This window comes from Pseudoliparis swirei, chromosome 21 (assembly GCF_029220125.1).
Source record: "Pseudoliparis swirei isolate HS2019 ecotype Mariana Trench chromosome 21, NWPU_hadal_v1, whole genome shotgun sequence".
Classification (NCBI taxonomy): Eukaryota; Metazoa; Chordata; class Actinopteri; order Perciformes; family Liparidae; genus Pseudoliparis; species Pseudoliparis swirei.
Genome location: NC_079408.1, coordinates 7448717 through 7469906, shown reverse-complemented (window position 1 = coordinate 7469906; position 21190 = coordinate 7448717). Strand labels below are relative to the sequence as shown.

General features: G+C 42.7%; 3 protein-coding genes across 12 annotated transcripts in view; all 3 read right to left on the bottom strand.

The window, feature by feature from the left end:
- Positions 1-917: 917 nt before the first annotated feature.
- sb:cb1058 (uncharacterized protein LOC394209 homolog) lies at positions 918-5445 on the bottom strand. Its single transcript, XM_056442342.1, has 3 exons — positions 5268-5445; positions 3606-4328; positions 918-2388 (listed from the first exon to the last, which is right to left on the bottom strand). The coding sequence occupies exons 2-3, from the start codon at positions 4269-4271 to the stop codon at positions 2233-2235; spliced, it is 822 nt and encodes a 273-aa protein (XP_056298317.1). The 5' UTR covers positions 4272-4328; positions 5268-5445; the 3' UTR covers positions 918-2232.
- Positions 5446-7650: 2205 nt separating this feature from the next.
- b3gat3 (beta-1,3-glucuronyltransferase 3 (glucuronosyltransferase I)) lies at positions 7651-12451 on the bottom strand. 6 transcript variants are annotated; one of them, XM_056442336.1, is made up of 8 exons: positions 12032-12451; positions 11597-11696; positions 10946-11117; positions 10624-10807; positions 9933-10094; positions 9705-9791; positions 9332-9535; positions 7651-9129 (listed from the first exon to the last, which is right to left on the bottom strand). In XM_056442336.1, the coding sequence occupies exons 2-8, from the start codon at positions 11688-11690 to the stop codon at positions 9031-9033; spliced, it is 1002 nt and encodes a 333-aa protein (XP_056298311.1). In that variant the 5' UTR covers positions 11691-11696; positions 12032-12451; the 3' UTR covers positions 7651-9030. The 6 variants fall into 6 exon arrangements, with proteins under 6 accessions (XP_056298311.1, XP_056298310.1, XP_056298308.1 ...); XM_056442335.1 differs by having other exon boundaries at positions 9705-10115; XM_056442333.1 differs by lacking the exon at positions 12032-12451 and having other exon boundaries at positions 9933-10115; positions 10946-11683.
- A 100-nt stretch (positions 12452-12551) lies between these two features.
- The window catches only part of naa40 (N-alpha-acetyltransferase 40, NatD catalytic subunit), a 25376-nt gene continuing 16737 nt past the window's right edge, over positions 12552-21190 (bottom strand). For 3 of the 5 annotated variants that reach the window (XM_056442347.1, XM_056442344.1, XM_056442345.1), the window contains exons 2-8: positions 19217-19312; positions 17782-17834; positions 17499-17594; positions 16957-17115; positions 16418-16501; positions 16178-16255; positions 12552-15980 (exon numbers count right to left, since the gene is read on the bottom strand). In XM_056442347.1, coding sequence (XP_056298322.1) covers positions 15833-15980; positions 16178-16255; positions 16418-16501; positions 16957-17115; positions 17499-17594; positions 17782-17834; positions 19217-19255 — 657 coding nt within the window. In that variant the 5' untranslated portion in view covers positions 19256-19312 and the 3' untranslated portion in view covers positions 12552-15832. Of the gene's footprint in view, positions 15981-16177; positions 16256-16417; positions 16502-16956; positions 17116-17498; positions 17595-17781; positions 17835-19216; positions 19313-19990; positions 20161-20532; positions 20644-21190 lie in introns of those variants that run through there. The other 2 variants (XM_056442346.1, XM_056442343.1) reach the window with 2 other exon arrangements.

The window sequence follows — 21190 nt, the reverse complement described above, 5'->3', positions numbered from 1 at the left end:
TAATGTACAAGTTTTAAAATGAATGCGCTCCAACAGACAAAGTGTGAAGTCTTACCTTGGACCGAAGAGAGAAGGAAGTGGCCGAGCTAACCCGCCCGTCTCGCTTTTATATCCCGGGTGAGCGACTCCTCCCAGCCGGGAAAACTGTCTCTGGCATTTCCACGAGCTGTGGAAAAAATATATGTTTTAATTTAAGATTATTATTATTATTATAATTAATATTATTATAATTATTATTTGTGTATCGAGGACTTACAGGTAAGATCCAGAATAAAACCTGCAGAGTTTATTTTACTGCGTCTTTCCGTAAAGAAAAACGTCTTATTGTTTTTGTCCACATGGTGGCAGCAAAGATACCGAAAAGGCTAAATGTTCTTCCCAACTTAAAATGTATTTCCTATAATACACTGTGACTGGACATTATTAAGAAAATATGAGATTAGAAAAGCGGGGAGATTTTTTTATTTTAATAATATTATCAAGAACATGACGTACTGTGGTTTTAAAATGATCACGTATAATCAATTGTCATTAAGTAGCTTCTTCTCTGTATTTAAAAATATATATAAATAACAAAAGATGAACAAAAACATATGGGTACATTGATGAGTTGAACACAAATATATACACAGACATCTTAGATATTTTTATATGCATCTAGATTAACATATTATATTATCATGTGTCATATTTACTAAAAACTCCAAGAACTGAATTAAAGTTCAGCAAGTTAAAGCTAAATCGTCATCATGATTTTTATTACCATTCGTCTCTGTCATGGCACAGTTGCTAGGATATGATGATGTGATGCTGTGTTTACATCTTATTAATTCTGACTCATCCATACAACCATGACTATGACATCAGCTAATTCAAATGCATACTGCATTCAACCCGAGACATGAAAATACAAGCAGTGCAATAAATTAAGTCTTTATTTATTCAGAAAAGTGCTTATTTTTATGTTTGATGACTTCAGATTATTTGATTACGATACAAAAGGATTTAAAAATAAAATGCAGCACATTTTTAGACAATCATTACATACAACCACAACAACTGTTGCCTATTCAGTCTAGTTTGCAAGAGGTAAAACATATATAAAGTGATATTAAGTGGATAACGTTGAATGACAGCAGGACTATTATAAATATTAGAATTTCATTGTAACAAGGGTAAATTAAAAAGTATTACAAAATCACCTGAATCACTTATATGATGTCTTCTTGCCACCAGTTGCATATTTGAATGCATGGCGTAAAATTAACTATATTTTGAATTTCAAGGTGCCAATTGGTGATGTTTCAGGTCACTGAAACTTCTAAAACAAACATGATGTGCAGCTGCAGCGGTAACAACCGAAACACACTCTGATTTAGAACCATGGCGATATTAAAACAAAGATCTCATCTCATTTGCGCACACATGCACACACATGCACACACTCCTGCCTCGTCCCTTCAGGTTAAATAACCTTCACCAGAACACACAGTGAGGAAGTCAAACACTGACATACTCTTGCGTATATATGTGCACACACAGATGGAAAACCCGCTTAAATCTCTGAAAAAAACATACATTTCTTAAAAAATATGAAAATAATAAAAAAATCTTCTTTAATCACGATCACTTTGTCTAAATACGGATTAGCTGTGTGCGTTTGTCCTCTTCTCATTACTGATTATCTCTCAGGCAGCAATAAATATCACTGATTAACGTACCAAAACTAAAGTCCACTCATCAGTCAATGCTCATGCGGCCGAACATTTCCATTCCTTTCGGTTGCACATCAACACGTTTGTAGTTTCACAGTGCAAAACAAAAGGATGCAAATCTTATTCGTACCCTAAGCTCTTGATGAGGGACCACGATTAAGGAGCTAAGCTGCTGAGACCGGATCTCGAAATGGCGACACAGTCGAGGGAAACCGGCAGCAGCTGAACTCAGTCACATGGAGGCTTTTCCATTCAAGCCCATAGACTTCACTGTAAAAGCCACCGAGACACTGAACCCTGTGAGAGGAGGCCGTAAACCTTATGATGAGCAATCAGGACTTAGTCATTTGCACAAATAATCAATGTTTCTGAGGCCTAACGTGTGACCCGCATCATGTGGTCACTGTGATAAAAGTAAAAAATGTGAGCAACGTCCCTCGGGCAGGACAGTCCATCACAGCACGGAGCATTCGGTCAAACTAAATACTACAAAGGGTTTCGTTTTATTGTCCAGTTTCTACTGAAACTCGGCCAACACGGAGTTGTGCTGCTGTTTCTTCTTCAGCGACGGCGCAGAAGATGGCGGTGAGGACGATGTCACGGGTGTGAGCGTGACGCTGTAGAGGTTGGCGATGAAGGCCTCCCAGCCGCGGCGGAAGGCTCGGTCCAAGGCCTGGCAGGAACGAGAGGGTAAAGGTCAGCTTATCCACGGACACCACCAGACAAAAAAGGCAATAATGCTGACCTGTCATCATTTTGATCGTTTCTTTTTCTCCGTCGCATTTTCATGAGCCTGTTTTTTAGGAAGTCATTTTAGGTCAGTACTTATTTTCATGAAAGAAAGGAATCACTTCGAAGTTTTGGTGTTACATTTTTTGAGCAGTCTTGGATCTATTGGAACAAACATATCAGTATTTATACATATTTATTCATTATTGAGGCAAACTTTTATTCTCCACACGTGCGGAATTGTCTGCTGAGCACCGACTGAAAGGCTCCTCAGTTTATAGTAGCAGGTCATTGGAAATAAGGGGAAGTAGAGAAACTGACTGTCTCTCTTGTCTCTGTGGACGATGACCTGAAGATATATAATATAATATATATAATTATCCCGTGGATCATAAGCCAAAATCTAAATTTTTTTTTTAAACAAAACAACCTTAACTTTTCGTACCACTCAGATTCAACTCGGCCTCCTGCTGCAGTGACTATCGTTATTTGACTTATTTATCTTTTAGACTCGACATTACGCATTTCTCTCTCGCACATATAACTAATCCTGTGCAGACACCCAGAGGTCAGCCTGTGAGGCCCGAGGCTGGAGCTGATTGGTTCACGGCGGTGGAATGTTTTTCACGGTGTGGGCCCAGTAGGCGGGTAAACAGGGCCACTGATCGAAGGACGCGATACGAGAGGCACAGGAATGTCCCCTTGAAGCAAGCGTTTCCAAGGAAGCAGGAAATCGTCCGGATCGTGTGAATCTGATGAGGGCACCCGGAGGTGTACGCGGTAGCTCTGCAGCTCGGAGCCTGTTAGTGAAACCTCGGTTACACCATCGTTTAAAAAATATATTTTTTAATGCCATTAAATGTGACGTAGAGGAAAAAGTGACCTAATGAGATGACGTGCACCAGTGGCTGCCGTACCTTGACCCTGTTGGCAGTTATTTGGTGATATGGTTCCCATGGTGATTAATAGCCCAGTGTGTACAATGTGGTCTCTGAGGGAGAACTTTACCCCTCTGTTCCACCAGCTCTGTCGGTTATGTAACGTTGAGGGATTAAAGTTTAAGTGACGTGAAGCTGACGATGGAATTTGTATAAACACAAACAGAAAAACACAAACGCTCTTGTGCAACAACTCGGCAGAAACAACACGCAGCTCTCCCACCTTGCGATAATTCTTCGCCGTGTTCCTCTTCACGGCCTTCCTCCCCTCCTCTTGCTCACTCTTCATCCTCCTCTCCTCCTCATCTCCTTCGTCCTCCATCCTCCTCTTCTTGTCTCTGATCAGGACCTGGTCGTCCGCATCCCCCCGAGTCGGAAAGTGGACGAGCGCGGGCTCCTTCCCCGCTTCCTCCACCCCTTCCTCCGTCTCCTTCCCTTCCTCCGTCTCCACTTCGATCGCCACCCTGCTGTCCTCTGCGGCGTGTGGGTCAACTGGACTCCCTGTGTCCTCCTCGCCTCTCCGCACCTCCTGCTTCCTCCTGGAGCTCCTTCTCCACCTGCTGCTGCGGCGGCCGGGCTTCCTCTGGAGGAGAGTCTCCCCGTCGTCCTCCATCATCCCTTCATCCAGGTCAAACGCCTCCACTTCCTCCCTCTCACCTGCCCCTGAAACATGCACCACCCTCGGGCTGCCGGCGACTCCCCCGTCTGTGTCGCTGTCCCCCGTCTTGCGACACGTCTCCTCTACTTCCTCTCTCCTCCTCTCGCCTCCTTCCCCGGCGGCCTCAGGCTCGTCAAGGCGACCGTAGAAGCCACTGGATTTGTCCAGGAACTTTGGCGCCCGGACGGAGCTCCGCACTGAGCTGTTCCTGGAGTTCTTGCCAATTGTCATCTTTTCTCTTTCCGTCTCTTGTTCTTTTTCCACTCTTCTTATTTTCGGGCTTCACAGCTGAAAGACAGGGGGGTGTCAAGAAAGGTCAGCGATTAATGTCATTAGGTATCCCCCACTCGTGAAATTAAAGCATGGGTGGAAGATGTAATGTCAGTGTCAGGGTAGGCGTGACTGTCTGCATGTTTTATCTGTGTAAAATGCTGCTGATTGGTTCAGCTTTGGAGTTTTAAACCAGTAGTTCTGTTTGTGTGTGTGTGTGTGTGTGTGTGTGTTATAGTGTTATCATGGTTGTGATGTCAAAGCTAAAGACAAGAAAACAGTGCAAACAAAGGCTCAGACTTTGACACTCTACTTAAACCAATTAGATGCTGTACAGCAGCCAAAAATCCATGTTTTCATGTTGGCCATCTCTTGTTCAGTCACGTAAAAAAAAAGAAAAAAGGATGAAATTCATGGGGTTTTGATAACTATGAGAGATGTTAGTGTTGGCGTCACAGCAGTTTATTTTCCATGTGACGAACACCTTCTGTCACTTGATCCTCACTAGAAGTGAAAACCTCCGTAACAAGCCGTTTAAACTAAATTGCACACGATCGGAGGGCACTTTTAATCTTTTCTCCCCCTGTATTTAAGTTAGATTACAATACAATTATACATTTTTGTTTGGCCTTATATTAATTTCTTCAAAAAGAAATACATCAGGTAACATGTCACACAATCTGTCCACAATCAAAGCACCGGCTCAGCAACCCAGATGACAAGGAGGAAACAAAAAAAAGAGAACAGAGGACGTCTCAAATCGAATGACACGATGTTTAGAATGTAGAGCGGTCAATGAGGTCGATAGAGCGACATGGAGGAACACCCCGGGGCTGATTGTGAGAGGAACCAAGACAGCTGTGACTTGTTGTCTTACACAAAGCAATTTTATGGTAATTGATCTAGTAATAAGGAAAATGCAGACACTTTCAGAAAAGAAAGAGTTGCTCGTCTTACCTGATCTGCTGCCGCTGTCTCCTCTCTTCCCCTGTGTTTATGTGTGTGTGTGTGTGTGTGTACCTCGAGTGTATGAATGACTGAGAGCTGGGAGCTCAGGATACTCCCCTCATACACAGCGTCACACACCCACCCTGCCCCAACCTGCACTTCTGTCGCCAGTAAAGCAAATACACACACACACACACACACACACACACACACACACACACACATCAGAGCACTCTCACTCTCAAGGACTCTTTGTCGCTCTTTCTCTCTGACTTTCTACAGAACCACACATAACTCCTCTATACATCCTTAAACAATCATTGAACTGGAGATACAGTTCTGATTTACAGTCCCCACACACACACACACACACACACACACACACACACGCATGTGCAAACACACATGCACCAGAAGCCATCATCCTACTCTGATATCAGCGGCGATCAATCATTAACCATGAACATAAACCTGCAGAGCCAGAGATGGGAATTTCAGTTCAAATTCAACCTCAAAATCTGAGCTTTTAAACTTTCAACTCACAATCAGCTTCTACACTAAATCAGCCTCAGGTGAATTTTGTATTCAGTGATTATCAAAGTATAATACTGTTGAGATATTGTGTTTACATTTAGACATAGTAAATGTCAAATATCAACGTCTTTAACCCTTGTGTCGCCTTCGGGTCATTTTGACCCGATTCAATATTTAACCCTCCTGTCGCCTTCGGGTCAATTTGACCCGATTCAATGTTTAATGTCGGTGTTCTTTTGGGAGTCAACAAACAAACATAAAGTACCTCACACTTAAACTTGGAAAACAATATTAATTCTAATAATTTTCTGGAGATTTTAATAGCTGGGGTCATATTGACCTCAAGGGTAAAATATGTTAGTAAATATAAAGGTAACAGGAGGGTTAAACATTGAATCGGGTCATATTGACCCGAAGGCGACAGGAGGGTGAAACATTGAATCGGGTCAATTTGACCCGAAGGCAACACAAGGGTTAAATATGCTCACTGAGACATTGGTCCAGTCTTAAAATATATTTATATATTTTTCATTCATAACTCATTGATAAATATCCATGACATCCACAGTAAGAAATCTCATAATTGCACCCCCTCCCCTTCCTCTATGAACTGTTTTGTTTTTAGATCTTACTTTTTAATCCGTTATTATCAAGAATGAATCATAATTTATTGACAGTATTGATAATATGCATACCATTTTCAAAGTGTGTTTTTATTTGTCATTCATAATGGCTGCCTCTGAAGGAAGTCGAGTCGCCCTCTCTTCATCTCCAGTAATGTGTTGAAAATAGGAGTCTCCTGGCGTACCTGAGTGGAAAGTATGCGTGTATATAGATTATATGAATTAGCTCACGGAATGTTATCGCACTGTTTGGATGGTAAACACCAAGTCTGGGTGGGACAGGTAGTGTGTGTGTGTGTGTTGGGCATTTATCTACATGTGTTATTTTTTCAAAGTTAACTTGTGTTCACACCTTTTTGTACATGCACACACATGTATACTGTGATGACACACCAACATCAGGAGAACACACACACAGAGAAAAACAAACATAACGATTAAATAGTGTTATAAGAGTAATTTAAGGGTGAAAGCAAAGCATACGTGTAGATGATGATGATGATGATGATACTTTAAAGGTTACAGTTTTTAAACTACTTTCGAGCGTCACAGGTAGTCGAGTCTCCAGGTATGTCTGTGTGTGTGTGTGTGTGTGTGTGTAAGTGAATCATCGGGCTGTGTGTCTATGACTTCAGCTCGTCTTCCTCCCCTCCCAGTGCACCTTCATCTTTCGAGCCCTGCGTGTTGAGTGGCGAGAGGTGGACTCACGCCTCTGTAGCGCTCCATATATAGTCAGCAAGCAGGCGACTTCCCTGCGGGGGAGGGGGGGGGGGGCGGAGCAGCCGTCAATCACACTGTCCTCTACAAGCCTCAGCTGCGCTTGAGGTCAGCGTGGGTAATCTTCGCTGACGGCATCGGAAGCCGGAAGCCGGTCGCCATGGGAACCTTCAAGCGGCGACATGTTCGGGTTTTGGTGCGAAAGACAAAGAATTTGAGTTGCAGAGGTCCCAGAAACTCGGCATGACGGGTCCATTAAAGTCCCCTGACGCACTCGGAGAGCAGATGTGCTTCAGACGAGCAGGCTGTCGAGACGCTCAACTTCTTTGACTGGTCTGAGGTACGATCCAACATGTGTCGCAAGAGAGAAATCGTCCTGCAAATTCCTCCCAAACACTGATCACAGATCAGCAGCGACGGTAAATATAAGAACCACAATTTCTTCCTGCAAACAGTTAAAGAGCAAAGTTAAGAACAATATAAAAAGGCATGAATGAAGAAGACCAAAACACAATGACTAATGTTTCACATGACCTAGTTTATTTTTCAGGCAAAATACAGACATCACAATGTAAAGATCAATGTTACAGTAATAAATACATAATACACCAGTAGAGAATTGACTAATTACACGGAAGCAGGCAGTAGCTGTTTTTACAGTATCATACAACAATGTTATTTCGCTCGTTATTCTTCCAACTTCTGATGTCGGGGAAAATAATCGAGCACACCTCGAGTAGTTCAATTTACATTTAAAGCTTTTCTTCAAATATGCCATTGATCCACTCGTGAAAACCATTCAAGTCATTAGAGCGTGGAAATGCAACATGGACCGTGTGCTTCGTACTGGCTTATTGCATCGGGGGTTTACACGAGTTTCAGTAGTGTTGTTCCCATATTCGGGGCCTCTAAATGGATTCCACAAGCCGTACCTTTTTTCAAAAAGCATCACTAAAAATATACATCGATAAAAATCCCGGCTGGAATTCGCTCTCGTTATGAAACTACGTAAAACCAGCGTTGCGCTCTGAGCCTCACCACTAAAGCTGCGCTGGGTGTGGGACCACTGCGCCTCGGTAGCTGTTGTCATCCGAGTTGCAGCATCGTGTGGCCAAGTTGCACCACTTGTGTGTGTGGAACACATTTGAAGGTATAAGAGCATAATAAATACAAGGGAACGACTAACAAGCATTGTTCCTAATTAATTTGTAAGTTTCATATGCATCTATGTTTCCATGTATGCTGTGGATATTGTCTCCTGTCAGAAGACTCCCCTTTGCTCCACAATAGTATAACCGTGGTAGTAAATGCATACAGTTTGATTAGACAGGTTGTATAAAGCTTATTATCATGCAATAATGTTGGTGTTGTTTTGACTAAAGACACATCGACATGGCTGATAACGGACACTAATCAGGCTCAGCCATAAAAAATATCAAAGAGGAATGAGTTGCACTGCAGGATTTAAATTGAGCACAAGTAAACGTGGAAGCCTAGGAATGAGGCGAGCGTGTTCCCTGTCCTAAGATGCATCGCTCCTTGAGCTTTAGGGAATAACGCATTGGTGGTGTAACAGCTGTTCCAAATGTCAAACTGGCGCCCCCATCAGGCAAATGTTTGAACTCCAGAGGCTCCACTGTACCGCTGGACGGGGACGCCTAACTCGGTAAGAGCAAAGAAAACCTGATACATACACGAACATACACTGTTGTTACAACACACTCACCCAACATATACACACACATGTACTTTGATTACCTGCCACATAAAAGACCAGATCAGTTTAAATGTGACCTCGAACTGAGTCTCTTTTACATTATTTACAACACAGAGTTACATATGCAGCATGAAACGCTAGAGTACGCTTTACAATGTGTGTGTGTGTGTGTGTGTGTTCTTTAGACCTCAACTCCATGGTCTGAACCAAGTCCCTGAGCCTGCAGAGCCTCCTCTCTCTTCATCTTGGGTTTCTCAGTCCGCGTGTGCCACACCAGCACCTATAGGATGGAAAATAATTAAAATACTCTGTTTCTTTCAAATATTGATTACATTTGACCAAAATAATGTATCTAAACTACGATATATGACAACCGCTCTTCTTTCCCATCACACACACGATAGACATCTTTAATTCAAGCTCTCAAGTCTTCCATTTAACTTATTCTTATCTTTCTAAAACACACACACACATACACGTACCTTAGAACAGTTGTCCGCTTTCGGCTCCAGCTCGTCCATGGTGACCAATCCCTGAAGGAAGCTGCTCTCCAGGAAGCCCATTGGTGCATCGCCATCAAAGCAGGCCTCTGGATTGGCCAGGACCAGTTTGAGGGACAGCGCGAAGCCGGCCATGTCCATCGGGAAGGGACGACTGGGACGCCAGCCGGTATGGAAGCGAACCACCTGAGAAGAATTAAACATATAAAAAATGCCATCAGGTTTTTTGTTGTCTGTGTAATTTGGCCATTTAATTTCTTAAATTAAGGTTAACACAGGCTCCTCAGCATTATTCATATTAGACGTGCTCCTTCAGTTCCGCAGTTGACCGACCGTAATGTCAAACAACACCTACCTTTCCTCCTTCAACCACGGGCCTCTCGTATTTCATCCCTCCAACCAGCCCGACCGGCCACACAGACACTCGCTGGGTACTCCTCATCTGACACGAGACAAGAGGATAGTAGTTTTTCCTTCTGCAGTTATGGCAATAAAAAAATAAAAAAACAGCCACTTCCCTGATGTGTAGACTGGTCGTCTTCATTAACAAACTAAATGCTGAGGTGACATGCTGAGGACCCACCTCATCGAATATCTGCAGGCTGTACGTGTTATCGTCGTCAGCGAAGTAAACCACTCCCTGCTGGTTGTCTCCTCCTGGATGAGCCCTTCTGTCCTCCCTGAGCCACCGCAGACCCTCATTCCGCTGCTCGACTCCGCGAGGCTTCAGCCAGCTGGGGTCACCCTGAGGTGGAGAGTTGCCGTTCTGTCAGAAAGTTTAAAACTGCTCTTTTCTTCATACTGAAGACCAAGTTGCAAGAAAATGCATTTAATTCAAACTTAACCCTCCTATTACCTTTGGGGTCAATTTGACCCCATTCAATTTTTAAATTGTTTTGCTTCGTATTTCATGACTTTTCCTAATTTATTGGGGACAACAGGGTAAACACAAAATTCACATGATATGTTTTCACTGTCCTGGACACAACTTGGACACATCGGTGTTCTTTGAGGTCAATTTGACCCCAGGCTGTTTTTCACTGTGTAAAACATAAGAAATATCAACATTTTATAAACATTGGTTTTGGTTGGGTATTTTTTGAATTTAAAGGGCTATTTAGGTCATCAACAAACAAACATAAAGTACCTGACACTTAAACTTTGGAAAAAATATAAATTCTAATAATTTTCTGGAGGTTTAAAGGGTAAAAGATGTTAGTAAATTTGAAAGTAATAGGAGGGTTAAGACTGATGTGATTGTTGTCTCCACCCACCTCCAGCAGTTTGCGGTCCTTGGCGGTGGGCATGTGTAGGTGTGTGTAGGTCAGGCCACTCTTCACCATCAGGTCAGTCACCAGTGGCGTCTTGTGTGGCGAGTCCTCCACAACGATCCAGTGGAGCTGAGGAACGTGGAGGAAGGTCTGGGACAGACGAGTCAGCTCGGCCTTCTGCACCAGCCTTGACAGGGACGGGCAGAAATCAGTTAATCACCTGTGAGTTTGTGTCTGAAAGCGAAATGGACATTAATAGAGGATGGAGACGAAGTAGGCCAGTGAGCAGGAAATGAGGAAAGGAAACCACTCCTCCATAGGCTACCTCGCATACGTCGGGGTGATGACAAAGATGGTGGGCTTAGCTGGCTGTTTCTGCGGTTGCTTCGTCGCCTCGGACTTCCTTATCTGCTCCTGAAAACGATGCAGTTCCCCCCGCAGCCGAGATATGGTCCGGTCTTTGGGCATGTCGTGCTCTGAGCAGTCGCAGCGCTGACCTGCAAATGTTTGTGACGTCACAGACAAGACAGTTGAAAGTACAAAAGCTAAACTGCTCTTCCCCAACTTTAAGATCAGGAATATTGGGAAATGGCATCTACCAAAAACGTGGAGCTCTAGAAGAAGTAAAGAAATGTGTTGGAGATCATGCAGCAAAGCCAATTCCTTCCATGTGTTTTGGGGTTGCCCCCTATATGAATATTTACTTGTGAGAGCTAAAGAATAAGGAAATATTTTAAATAAAATTCCCACAAAAGCACAGGTATATTTAACAGCCTTAACCATAGAGGCATTGCACTTAGTGGGGGCTCTGGTGTCATCAATGCTGGCTCACTGGTGCGTGCAGCTCCTTGGGACACTTATTGGCACATGTTTGCAATGACCCCTGTGATTTACTTACTACATTGTTGAAATAGTAAATGTCAAATGTCTCCTGTAAAAAAAAAAAGTCCCTTGAAACCGTGTGCCGACCACTCACCCAGCTGCATCAGTGCATAGACGAGGCCCATGAGGGAGACCATGAAGTAGAGCACAAACACAGTCTTCAGCTTCAGCTTCATCCTCGTTGCCATGGTAGCCTGACCAGGAGAAAGGATGATAACGTGAGACGTGGAAACCATTACCCGTCACAAAGTGTGACTCTGAGGATGTATGCTGGATTGTATCTCTTGGGATTTGTATCTCGAGGCTGTGGGTACTGAAACTAAAATGGGCCAGAATGATGTTTCTAAAAACTTAAGAGGGATTGCATTCGTATTTAATTTTAACCTTACATTTCCGGACGCTGTTGCTGAGCAGGTCGGCTGTTATGATTAGGCTCGATGATAAATTAGTCTTAACCTAGCAAAGCTGTGTTCGCTTAACAATTGGTTTTCACAGAACATAGCTCGATTAATCATTTCCACGCACTTACCAGAGGCGGAAAAACGTGGAAGACAGGAGCGGTATGTGTTATTCATGAGATAAGGTTCATGTCATCTTTGACAACCGTGAGGTTAAGGCACCTCAGTGCACCAGAACGACCATTCATTCGCCTTCGCGATAAACCAACAACTTCCGGTTTCGGTGCACCACAGTAAAGAGCCCCCGTCGAACGTGTACAAGCACGTAGTTCCACGTTATTATCTGCACAACAGCTAGTTACAAAATAAATAAATGACGAATATATTATCGCCTTGTAAAGGGTGGAAAACTATTAATACGTTCCATAGTATGATGCCTGAAAACGTAAACTATTTATGGAAGTCCATTTCAACCAAGAGACATTTTGATTTTAAACAGATGAAGTTAGAAAAAATATATATAAATACTTAAATAAACAAGTTCTAATACTAGTTACCTCTTTTCCAGGCATTGTTTTCTATATATATTCCACTGTTAATTTTTCTTTAATTAGAAAAATGTAAGATCATAAATGACAAAAATGGCATCTCTTGAAAAGTCAAACAACTTTCCTTTATTTGTAACATACAAATAAAACACTGACAAGGCAGAATGACTTAATTTTCCCTTTCATTGTCGTTAATGGACAGGACTGTAACACTCACTCTCAAACATGGAGTTTTACTTTGAACATGTTTAAAAAGTGTTTTACCTGTAAAAGGCCAATAAATGAAAATGAAAATGATCCACAACAGCTTATATATATATATATACATACACAGAGAAAAGACCAAGAGAAGGACCAGTGATTTGGTGAGGCTATGTAACCATTTTCCAAAATAAAAGTACTCACTGACTTAAAATAAACTGGTTGAGTTTAGGCTCATTTTTAAACTTAAGATCTTTTCACAAACTGATTTTTAACTATCAGTCTTCTTTTTTCTTCTTATTTAAAAAAAAAAAAAAAACACCTATCTGGATTTAATGTAACAACTGAGCACTGATCTAGAGTCAGTTCAAACGTTGTGTCATATTGACGTTGATGCAATTTCACATTTCCAAGGCATAGAGGAGCTTTTTCTTTGACTGCAACACATCATAACAATAATACAGCATGACACACACAAACTGACTCTAGGTCAGAGCTGGGGTCCATCCAATACAGCGAACATGGCTGTTAAATAAAAACAGATGAGGTCTGATTACGTTTGATTAACCTGAGAGAGAGAGACTGTCAGTCGGTTGATCTACTGCCACTATGTACAACATCCCCTTTGTATTGTAACCTATGCAGTACAAAAAAAGACTTACTGTACTTATCAGAAAGTAGTCTAGAACTAATACAAGCACTATTTAGTTTCATTGTTTTTGTTGTTCATTATCAAACAAGCATGAGACACCAATATGTGGTCTTGAGGTGCGGAATATTTTAGGGTCTCCACCCGGTCTAGAAGCAACCAGAAACTTTCACCCCAGGATATGGACTTTGTCGTCCAAACATTTTTTTGGCGATGCATAACATTTTTAGATTTGATAACAGATTACTTCCAGTGTCTAGGTGTAAGAAAGAGTGTCAACTTCACATTTCAGTCTGCCCTGCTTTCACATACTTAAATCTCAAGTTGAGCCTTGATATGACCGTTAAAAAAAAAGAGAACAACAATAGTACCAATTTAAGCCCTTCACAGCCACACGAGATAGAGGAACCGTTACATCCACAGCAGAACAGTAAAGTGATTTTCTTTTTTTTAAACATCTCCAGCCCACAAGGAAAATCTGTACAAACTGACTATAGCCCTGGAATAAAAGAGTTGGTTTCTAGATGGAGCTTCTTATCCAGCAGACCAGCACTCAAAACTGTCCAAAATGACCCTGAAGGTTTTGTAAACAGACATGGAATAAACCAGATCACCGCCTTTCTTGATTGACAGTGATGTGGCAACTAAAATCCCAAATAGAACAAGAACCTTTGCACTCAGTTTATTCTGACTGGGACAAATGGCGGCACACATCTTTGAGTACGGACCTTGTACCAACACAAGTGAAGGAACACCAAATGTCAGCATTCACTTTTGATTCCACACAACTCCCTCATCACACATTTCTAACATGCACTGAAACATCGGAGATTTGTTCAAGCAGCGCTGTTGATCATGATAAAGACGACACGTTCTGTGTAACACTTCCAAACTTTGTCATACAAACTAATGACAGTGGGCTGGCAAACGGGTGCGAATGAAAAGAGGAATAACGACCATTAAAAAAACACTCAGTGCTCTGCAATCACTTCCATCGTCCGTGCAGCCAATCTGTGTTCCTTCCTCCGAGTTAATAGCATTCATCAGCTTCAGACGGCCCCGTAATGAAACGGTGACTTCTACCGATCCTCATCCTTGTTAAATCAATATGATTTGCTCATGCTAACAAACTATGTAAGAGAAGGGATGGAGGATGGTTTTAGTATTTAAAAAAAAAAATACAGCTAAAAAGGTAGCGTCAACATCAACTTGTTTATCATTAGTACCTCTTGGAAACGAAGCGAACAAAGAGGCAAGCGGGAGTGTAAAGGGGGCTGAAGGTGAACGGGTCTGCGGTCACCGGAGGGAGAGCGGGCGGCAGAACGCGACGGACTGGGAGGGTGTTTGTTTTTTAATAGGTGTGAAGCGTGGGAACACACACACACACACACACTACAACGAGGTGGATCTGTAAGCGTGGAAACAATGACTAGAGGGTGGGAAAGAAGGGCGTAAACGAGAGCCAATGATTTCATGGACTGAAGACGCGTCTTCAGAGTCATGACATGCAACTCTGATGAGGAAACGGATGGTGGGGGGGGGGGAGTCATTATGTTCTGGGTCGAACGCAGATTGACAGCAGCAGATTCTTCACTCACTGGGGGAAAAGGGAAAGCATGAATCAAGAAAAAAAAGGGACCATCTCTCCTCATAAATTATAAGAATAAAACGCAGGGGAGATGCCTGCTAGATTTAGGAGAATAAAGAAGATGAGCTCCTGGTAGTGGACAGTACTCTTGTAACTGTAGTATAACGGGCCGATGTGGAGTTGCTGCTAGCTGCACTTCATTCGTTACAAAATCACTTCCAAGCCGTGTGAGGATACAACAGGTGGTGTCACGGCACAGCAGGGTACTTTAAATCTAATCCTTGGGACCCTGGTTCCTTGAAACAAGCTGGTAGTCTCAGTGTGAAGGCCCAGAGACATCCGGGGCTGTATAACAGAAACTGACTAAACCTTTTTACTCGACAGTAACTTGATTGAGGATGTGACTTATTGAGAAAAATGTACTGCGACACCTTGACTTGAGGTAGTACGTTTCTATAATACAGCCGTCGGCCAGCTCCCGAGCCGGAGTTTAAGAAGCGCTGCAGAATGATTGAATACAGCGCGGCACGCTGGGAGATGAAGTTCATTGTCGTGGTCGAGAATGTCAGCAATGCCGTAGCTTTTTTTTCTCGACCGGGAAAATACTCATCATCATCGTTAACTGGGATAAGAGAATGAAAAAAGAAGGCTTGGACATTGAACCAAGAAAGAAAGAACAGGCGCTATGTGTGAAAGCTCACACTGCTTACTGTTTTTGTAGCAGGACTACACGAAACAAAAATAACCCACACAAATCTCAATCCATAATGCGACAACAATATCTGTAGCCAGGTATTCCGCCATGGGTTTTGGTGGTTTTAACGGCACTCTTCAGCCAGGCAAACTCAAAACGCTTGCAGAGTAGCAGACCGCTTAAGCTTTCACACACAGCCATGACAGTTGCTGGCTTTTAACCAATCGTAAAAAGGTGGAACTGAGGAGCGCATTAGTGGCAGCAGCCGCCGCAGTGCCCGCCCCCGTGGGTGTGTCCCGCCGGGGTCTCGCCGTGTTTGGTCCGCCGGCTGAGGATCTCATAGGAGCAGTCGTCGCCGCAGCAACCGGACATGCTTGGCGAAGTATCATCGATCTCAAACCTGAATAAGGGGGTTAATTCCTGGATATATGAAGGCACTGAAATGTCTTCTGCAGTCATTCGCTTGACTTTACCAAGAAACATTACTCACACTCTACTTACTGACATGAGATGGACAGACTTCATGTGCACATTAAAAAGAAACAAACTAAAAATACGAATAAAATATGCGCTTTGTCGTGTTAATGTTCTACTCACTGTAAAGCTTCTCTGAAGAACTGGTAAGCCCCGTGGTTGTGTTTGAAAACTGTCAACATCACTTTCTTCATCTGCGTACTGGACAGAGAGCAAGAGAGCGGAAAGGAAACACCTTAGTTTCACACGACTGAAGGATGTGATGTTTTCTATCAGCACATAATACACCAATTCATCCAGATTCACTTGGTTATTCATACACATAGACATTATGATCGCCATGACGACAGCTGTGGGTTTTACCTGTTTGCGATGAGCTGTAGAATCTGGATGAGGAACTTTCCGAGTCCTTTCCTCCGCACTCTGCTCTCTAACTGAACCTCGTAGCTTCAAGACAACAAGTTAGACCAGAGTGAGCCTATCGTTAAAAATAAAGTAAATATAAAAACTTTTATAAGAAGTGAAAACATTGTAAACGGTAAATGGCTCTGTACTTGAATAGCACTTTTCTAGTCTTCCGACCACTAGCACTTTAACACTACATGACATCATTCATCCATTCAGTCATCGATATACTGATGGGAGGGGCTACGGTTGCACCTGCAAATCAGCAGTAACTAACATTCACACTGTCAACGTCCCACGCCGTAGACACCGCTACAGGAGCAATTCTAAGTGTCTTGCCCAAGAGCACATCGACATGGGCTGAGCCGGGGGTCGAATCCTCTGATTGCTGACCCTGCTCACCACTGACCGACAGTCGGCCCACTGTTTACTACCACAGATGTTCCCTCGCGTGTGGTAATAAAAGCTTCGGCTTGAACTTAAATCCACACACTTACCAATATAAAACCTCCTCCCCACACTCCACGTCGAATCGGAAGTGAGAGAAGGCCACAGGGGCGGAGTCTCCATCGCGGGCCAGTAGGTACCACGCCCTTTCGTCGTTCATCTCGTCCCTCTTTTCCCTCTCCTTCCACCCCCACTCGCTCTGCTCATACCTACGGCACAGCAAAGAAGAGAACGGGTCGTCTTTTAGTTTCGACTGACTGGATGCCATTAGCTAAATTGAACACAAAATTAAATTCTGGCAAAGTGAGAGAAGACAAAATGTCATAATTTCTCTGCCTCTGTCTGTAATCCGTCTGCATTACCCCAGCTCTCCTTTCCACCAGATCCCCAGTGACAATAATTAAATTCATACTCATATCTACACTTGATGTCACTTTCCAATTCTCTTGCATACAAGAAACACCTGGCTCGTCTGCCCTTGTTCTTGTTCGTCTTCTATCCATTTTCAGCAGCAATCTACCACTCGCAAGACTGTTCATCCCCGTTAAATGTGGGTCACTTTCATCCTGAACTACAACAACAGACTTCTTACAGTGTTTGCATGTTGACTCTGGTGAGTTCGAAGGCCCACTCCACAGACAGCGGGTTGAGGGTGTTCACTCTCTTACACTCTATCTGCAGGTTGAGCCTAGATGGAAGGACAAGTATACAGAGTCAATAATAACATAAGAAATGTGTGTGTGTGTGTGTTGAAGTAAAGTGAGAGAAAGACTAAAAGAAGAACAGACAGAAATACCACCAACCGCACTGAAACAAGTATGTATTTCATGAAATACTGAATAAGGCCTTTGTGGGGCGTATGAAGCATTACGTACCCATTTCTGTCGTACTTTTTGAAGGCTGGGAAGGCAGCCAGTGGGTCATCAAGCTGTGATGAGAAGAGACAAAATTAGCTGATAGACACTTTCAAAAACACAAAAGTCTGTCAAATATGAGCCGTTTCTAGCTCCTCACATGTCACGATGAGCTAGTTATATTGGTCTCAAATGGCAGTGAACCAAATATCTTCGGGTTTTTAACTGTTGGATGGACAGAACCAGATATAAAGACACCACCATGTGCTCTAGGAAATGTTGAAACTATGTGGACAAAATAATTCATTATTAAAGCAGATAGGTTAATATCTAATCCAATTTATCGTGAGTCGCGCTACACTTCTGTATTTTTTCATTATGAGACAGTCGGGGCCATATTATGCAGTTCTATTAGGGGGAATATGAAGAAGAAAAAAAACATATAATCACATACAAATTATAAATATCTCTTCAGACTTCCCCTACTTTTGAACAAGCCATTTGTTTTGTCCAATGATGCAAGGTTACAACATTAAAATTTAAACAGAAGCACTTGTTTAGCCCTGACCCCTCGGGCCTGTCCAGTACCCCAGCCATACTTCTCCCCCATTTTATGACCACGGAGAAAGCTATACCAGAAGCCGGATCTAAACTCATTTTTTTTAAAGCAGTGAATACCGTATTTGTTCCCTTTAAAAAATAATCTGAGTCAAGATTCATCGCTGTTGCCAAGAGCACAAACAAATATAAAAGCTACTTTGGGAGAATTTCTTGCATTCCTTCTCTGTTGGCACATCGACAGTTGAAAGGGGCGGGAGAGAGGCAGCACAGAGTGCCCCATTTTGGAACAAAGTGACACAGAAAAGTAATAAGTGTGGGCAGGCCTGTTCAGAGCTTGATGAGGAAGGAGCAACAGCTCAGCTCGAGGCGAGAGTGTGAGCTTTCTTCTGCGGGGCTTCAATAAAGGTTAATCTGGAGACCACCTCCAAGCTACAGGAGCTTTCTGCCGTGTAGAGGATTTAATAATGCTGATTCATTATGCATAGAGACACATATGGCACTGCATTTGGCCTTTTCTGTCAGGGGAATATCAATTACGGGTTTATTCAGAGTAAGAAGGGCATCCCCATCTTTTGGCATCATTACATTAAACCCGGTCCATTACTGCAAGTTCACAAATGAAACCAATCACAGCTCACAACTGAGGTTTTCAAGTGCTCGATGCAATCTGAAGCCAAACCTGAAACAGCACGCGAAAGGGCAAAGTGGTGGCTGCTTTAATGTGAAGCACTTAGCTGAAAAAAGTGCATTTATTATGAACATTAACGCAACGCCATTATCAACTGTCAGAACTACACTACTGCAAATGTTGCTCCGGCCTAGTAGTCTTCAATGAGGCCCTCTCCCAAGGCTGACAATCACCACCTCTCTGGTTAATCTGAAACCCAAAAATCACCTTATTGGCTGCTTCCACTTTGGCACAGACAGCATCCATGGCTGCCCTCTCTTCCTGACGCCGGGCCTTCTTTTCCTTTGCTCTGTTGGACTTCCTCTGGACACAGGAAATAAGGAAAGGGGTAAACATAGGAATGTGTTGAGGTGCTTGAGCAGGGACAAAATGATAGAGAAGAGGGAATTATGCAAATAGGTAGGAGGATAACAAGGTGTAAAAAGATGAGAAAAAAGGGAAAACTGAGACAATTATTTTGAAAAAGCATTGAAAATTAGTTGCAAGATTATGCAGCTTATAAGGAGAATGACTAATAAAACAAATGGGCAGCCTGCAGAACAAACAGCGGTTTCACTTCACACATGATATCTTCGTCAGTAAAAACAAGATAACAATAGTTTAAAAAGGAGTTTCTTTTGACATGATGTATTGATAGCTTTTATGTGCTTAACACTTGTCAGCACCGTGCAAAAGAGTGAAGCATCTAGATTTTGCAGATTGCTCTCAGTGTTGGAGAAATTCGCTGATATTGAAATTTAGCCTGCGCTTAATGTCCAATGCTCATATCAGCAGTGGTGCAACCATAACTCACATTATGACCGACTGCATCAATGGCTGGCTGACAACACGCATACTTTAAAAGCTGCTATAAATATATCTGTCGTAGGTGCACTTCCATAAATAGTCTTTATTACCAGTCTTTAATTATTGGGCATCGGAAAGTCATATAAAAAGTTAGCACACTCGCTCACAGCAGAATAAGAACAGCAGAATAATTACATAAGTCTCCAGTAACATGTGAACAGGGCAGAGACGGTGCGACCACACAAAGGCAGCGGACAAACGAGCAGGAATTGGCTCGTGTTCCTTCATTATGGGGAGGAATGCATCGCGCTGCCAACTCGTGCAACATAGTGCAATAACTACAATAATAACTTCGTATCCACACTATGTTGATCTGCACTTCACACATTTCATTTATTTTATTTACACTACACACATACACACACATTTCATTTGCACTACACACATACACACACTTGCATTTTGCACTGTCTATATTTGGTGTTTTTATATTTAGTTTAATTGTCATTAGTATTGTGTATGCATATATGTTGTATATATACATATATTTTATTTAATATTTTGCTTTGTATGCTTCTATATCTTTCATCCCTGTTTTTATTTTTTATTTTTTATTTTTTATTCATGTGTGTTTGGTTTATTGGTGCTGCTACTGCTACGACAAATTTCCCCTTGGGGATTAATAAAGTATATATCTATCTATCTATCTATATAGCTCACGAGCATTAGCTCCGTACCGAGCACCGAGAGGCTGCACACTGTGGGGACACGTGGATCGGTTTATCTGGGGTGAGAGTGGAGGAGACTCGGTCTGCCTCAAGAGACTGACGTGAGCTCAAGTTATGGAAACTAACTCAGCTTTAACGCACGAGCGCAGGCCCGGCTGTTGCCAAGAAGTGCACCAACAAGTCGTGATGTATTATAGTCAGGCGGGCTGAGAGGCCACACTTCTAGCTTTTTTGGTTAAAATATATATAAATATGTAAACGCGCGCGCACACACACACACACACGTAATTAGCACCAACAGCGAGCAAAGCCCTCGTCATTTATGTGGCATTCCTACGTGGCTAACGCAGCTAGCAGGCTAACAATGGACAACCAGGAGAAGTTAACTGAGCATAACGGAAGAGGGCAACGCGATAATAACGATATATCTATACATATATATATATATATAAATAAAGCCGGGTGGGCTGACGTTCCCATGGTATCTAAGCTAACGTTATCCGGAGCTAGCTAACCCTAAATGGCATCTGGAGGAGCCCGGTGCCCACCGACACCTTTGCCTACACGCATCCACCATGGTCTCTCTTCCTCCCTCCTTCTTTCTCTAATCTCACCATCGCGAGCCCCAAAACATTCACCTTTCATTGTAAAGAGGCGTTGAGCAAAA

Coding starts and splice junctions, on each gene's coding strand:
- sb:cb1058 (XM_056442342.1), bottom strand. CDS start 4,271: ATGACAATTGGCAAGAACTCCAGGAACAGCTCAGTGCGGAGCTCCGTC. Junction 2,389..3,605: donor CGGCGAAGAATTATCGCAAG/GTGGGAGAGCTG, acceptor CGTTCCTGCCAG/GCCTTGGACCGAGCCTTCCG.
- b3gat3 (XM_056442331.1), bottom strand. CDS start 11,403: ATGGTTAAGGCTGTTAAATATACCTGTGCTTTTGTGGGAATTTTATTT. Junction 10,116..10,623: donor AGGACCGCAAACTGCTGGAG/GTGGGTGGAGAC, acceptor ACTTTCTGACAG/AACGGCAACTCTCCACCTCA. Junction 9,536..9,704: donor CCGTGGTTGAAGGAGGAAAG/GTAGGTGTTGTT, acceptor AATTCTTCTCAG/GTGGTTCGCTTCCATACCGG.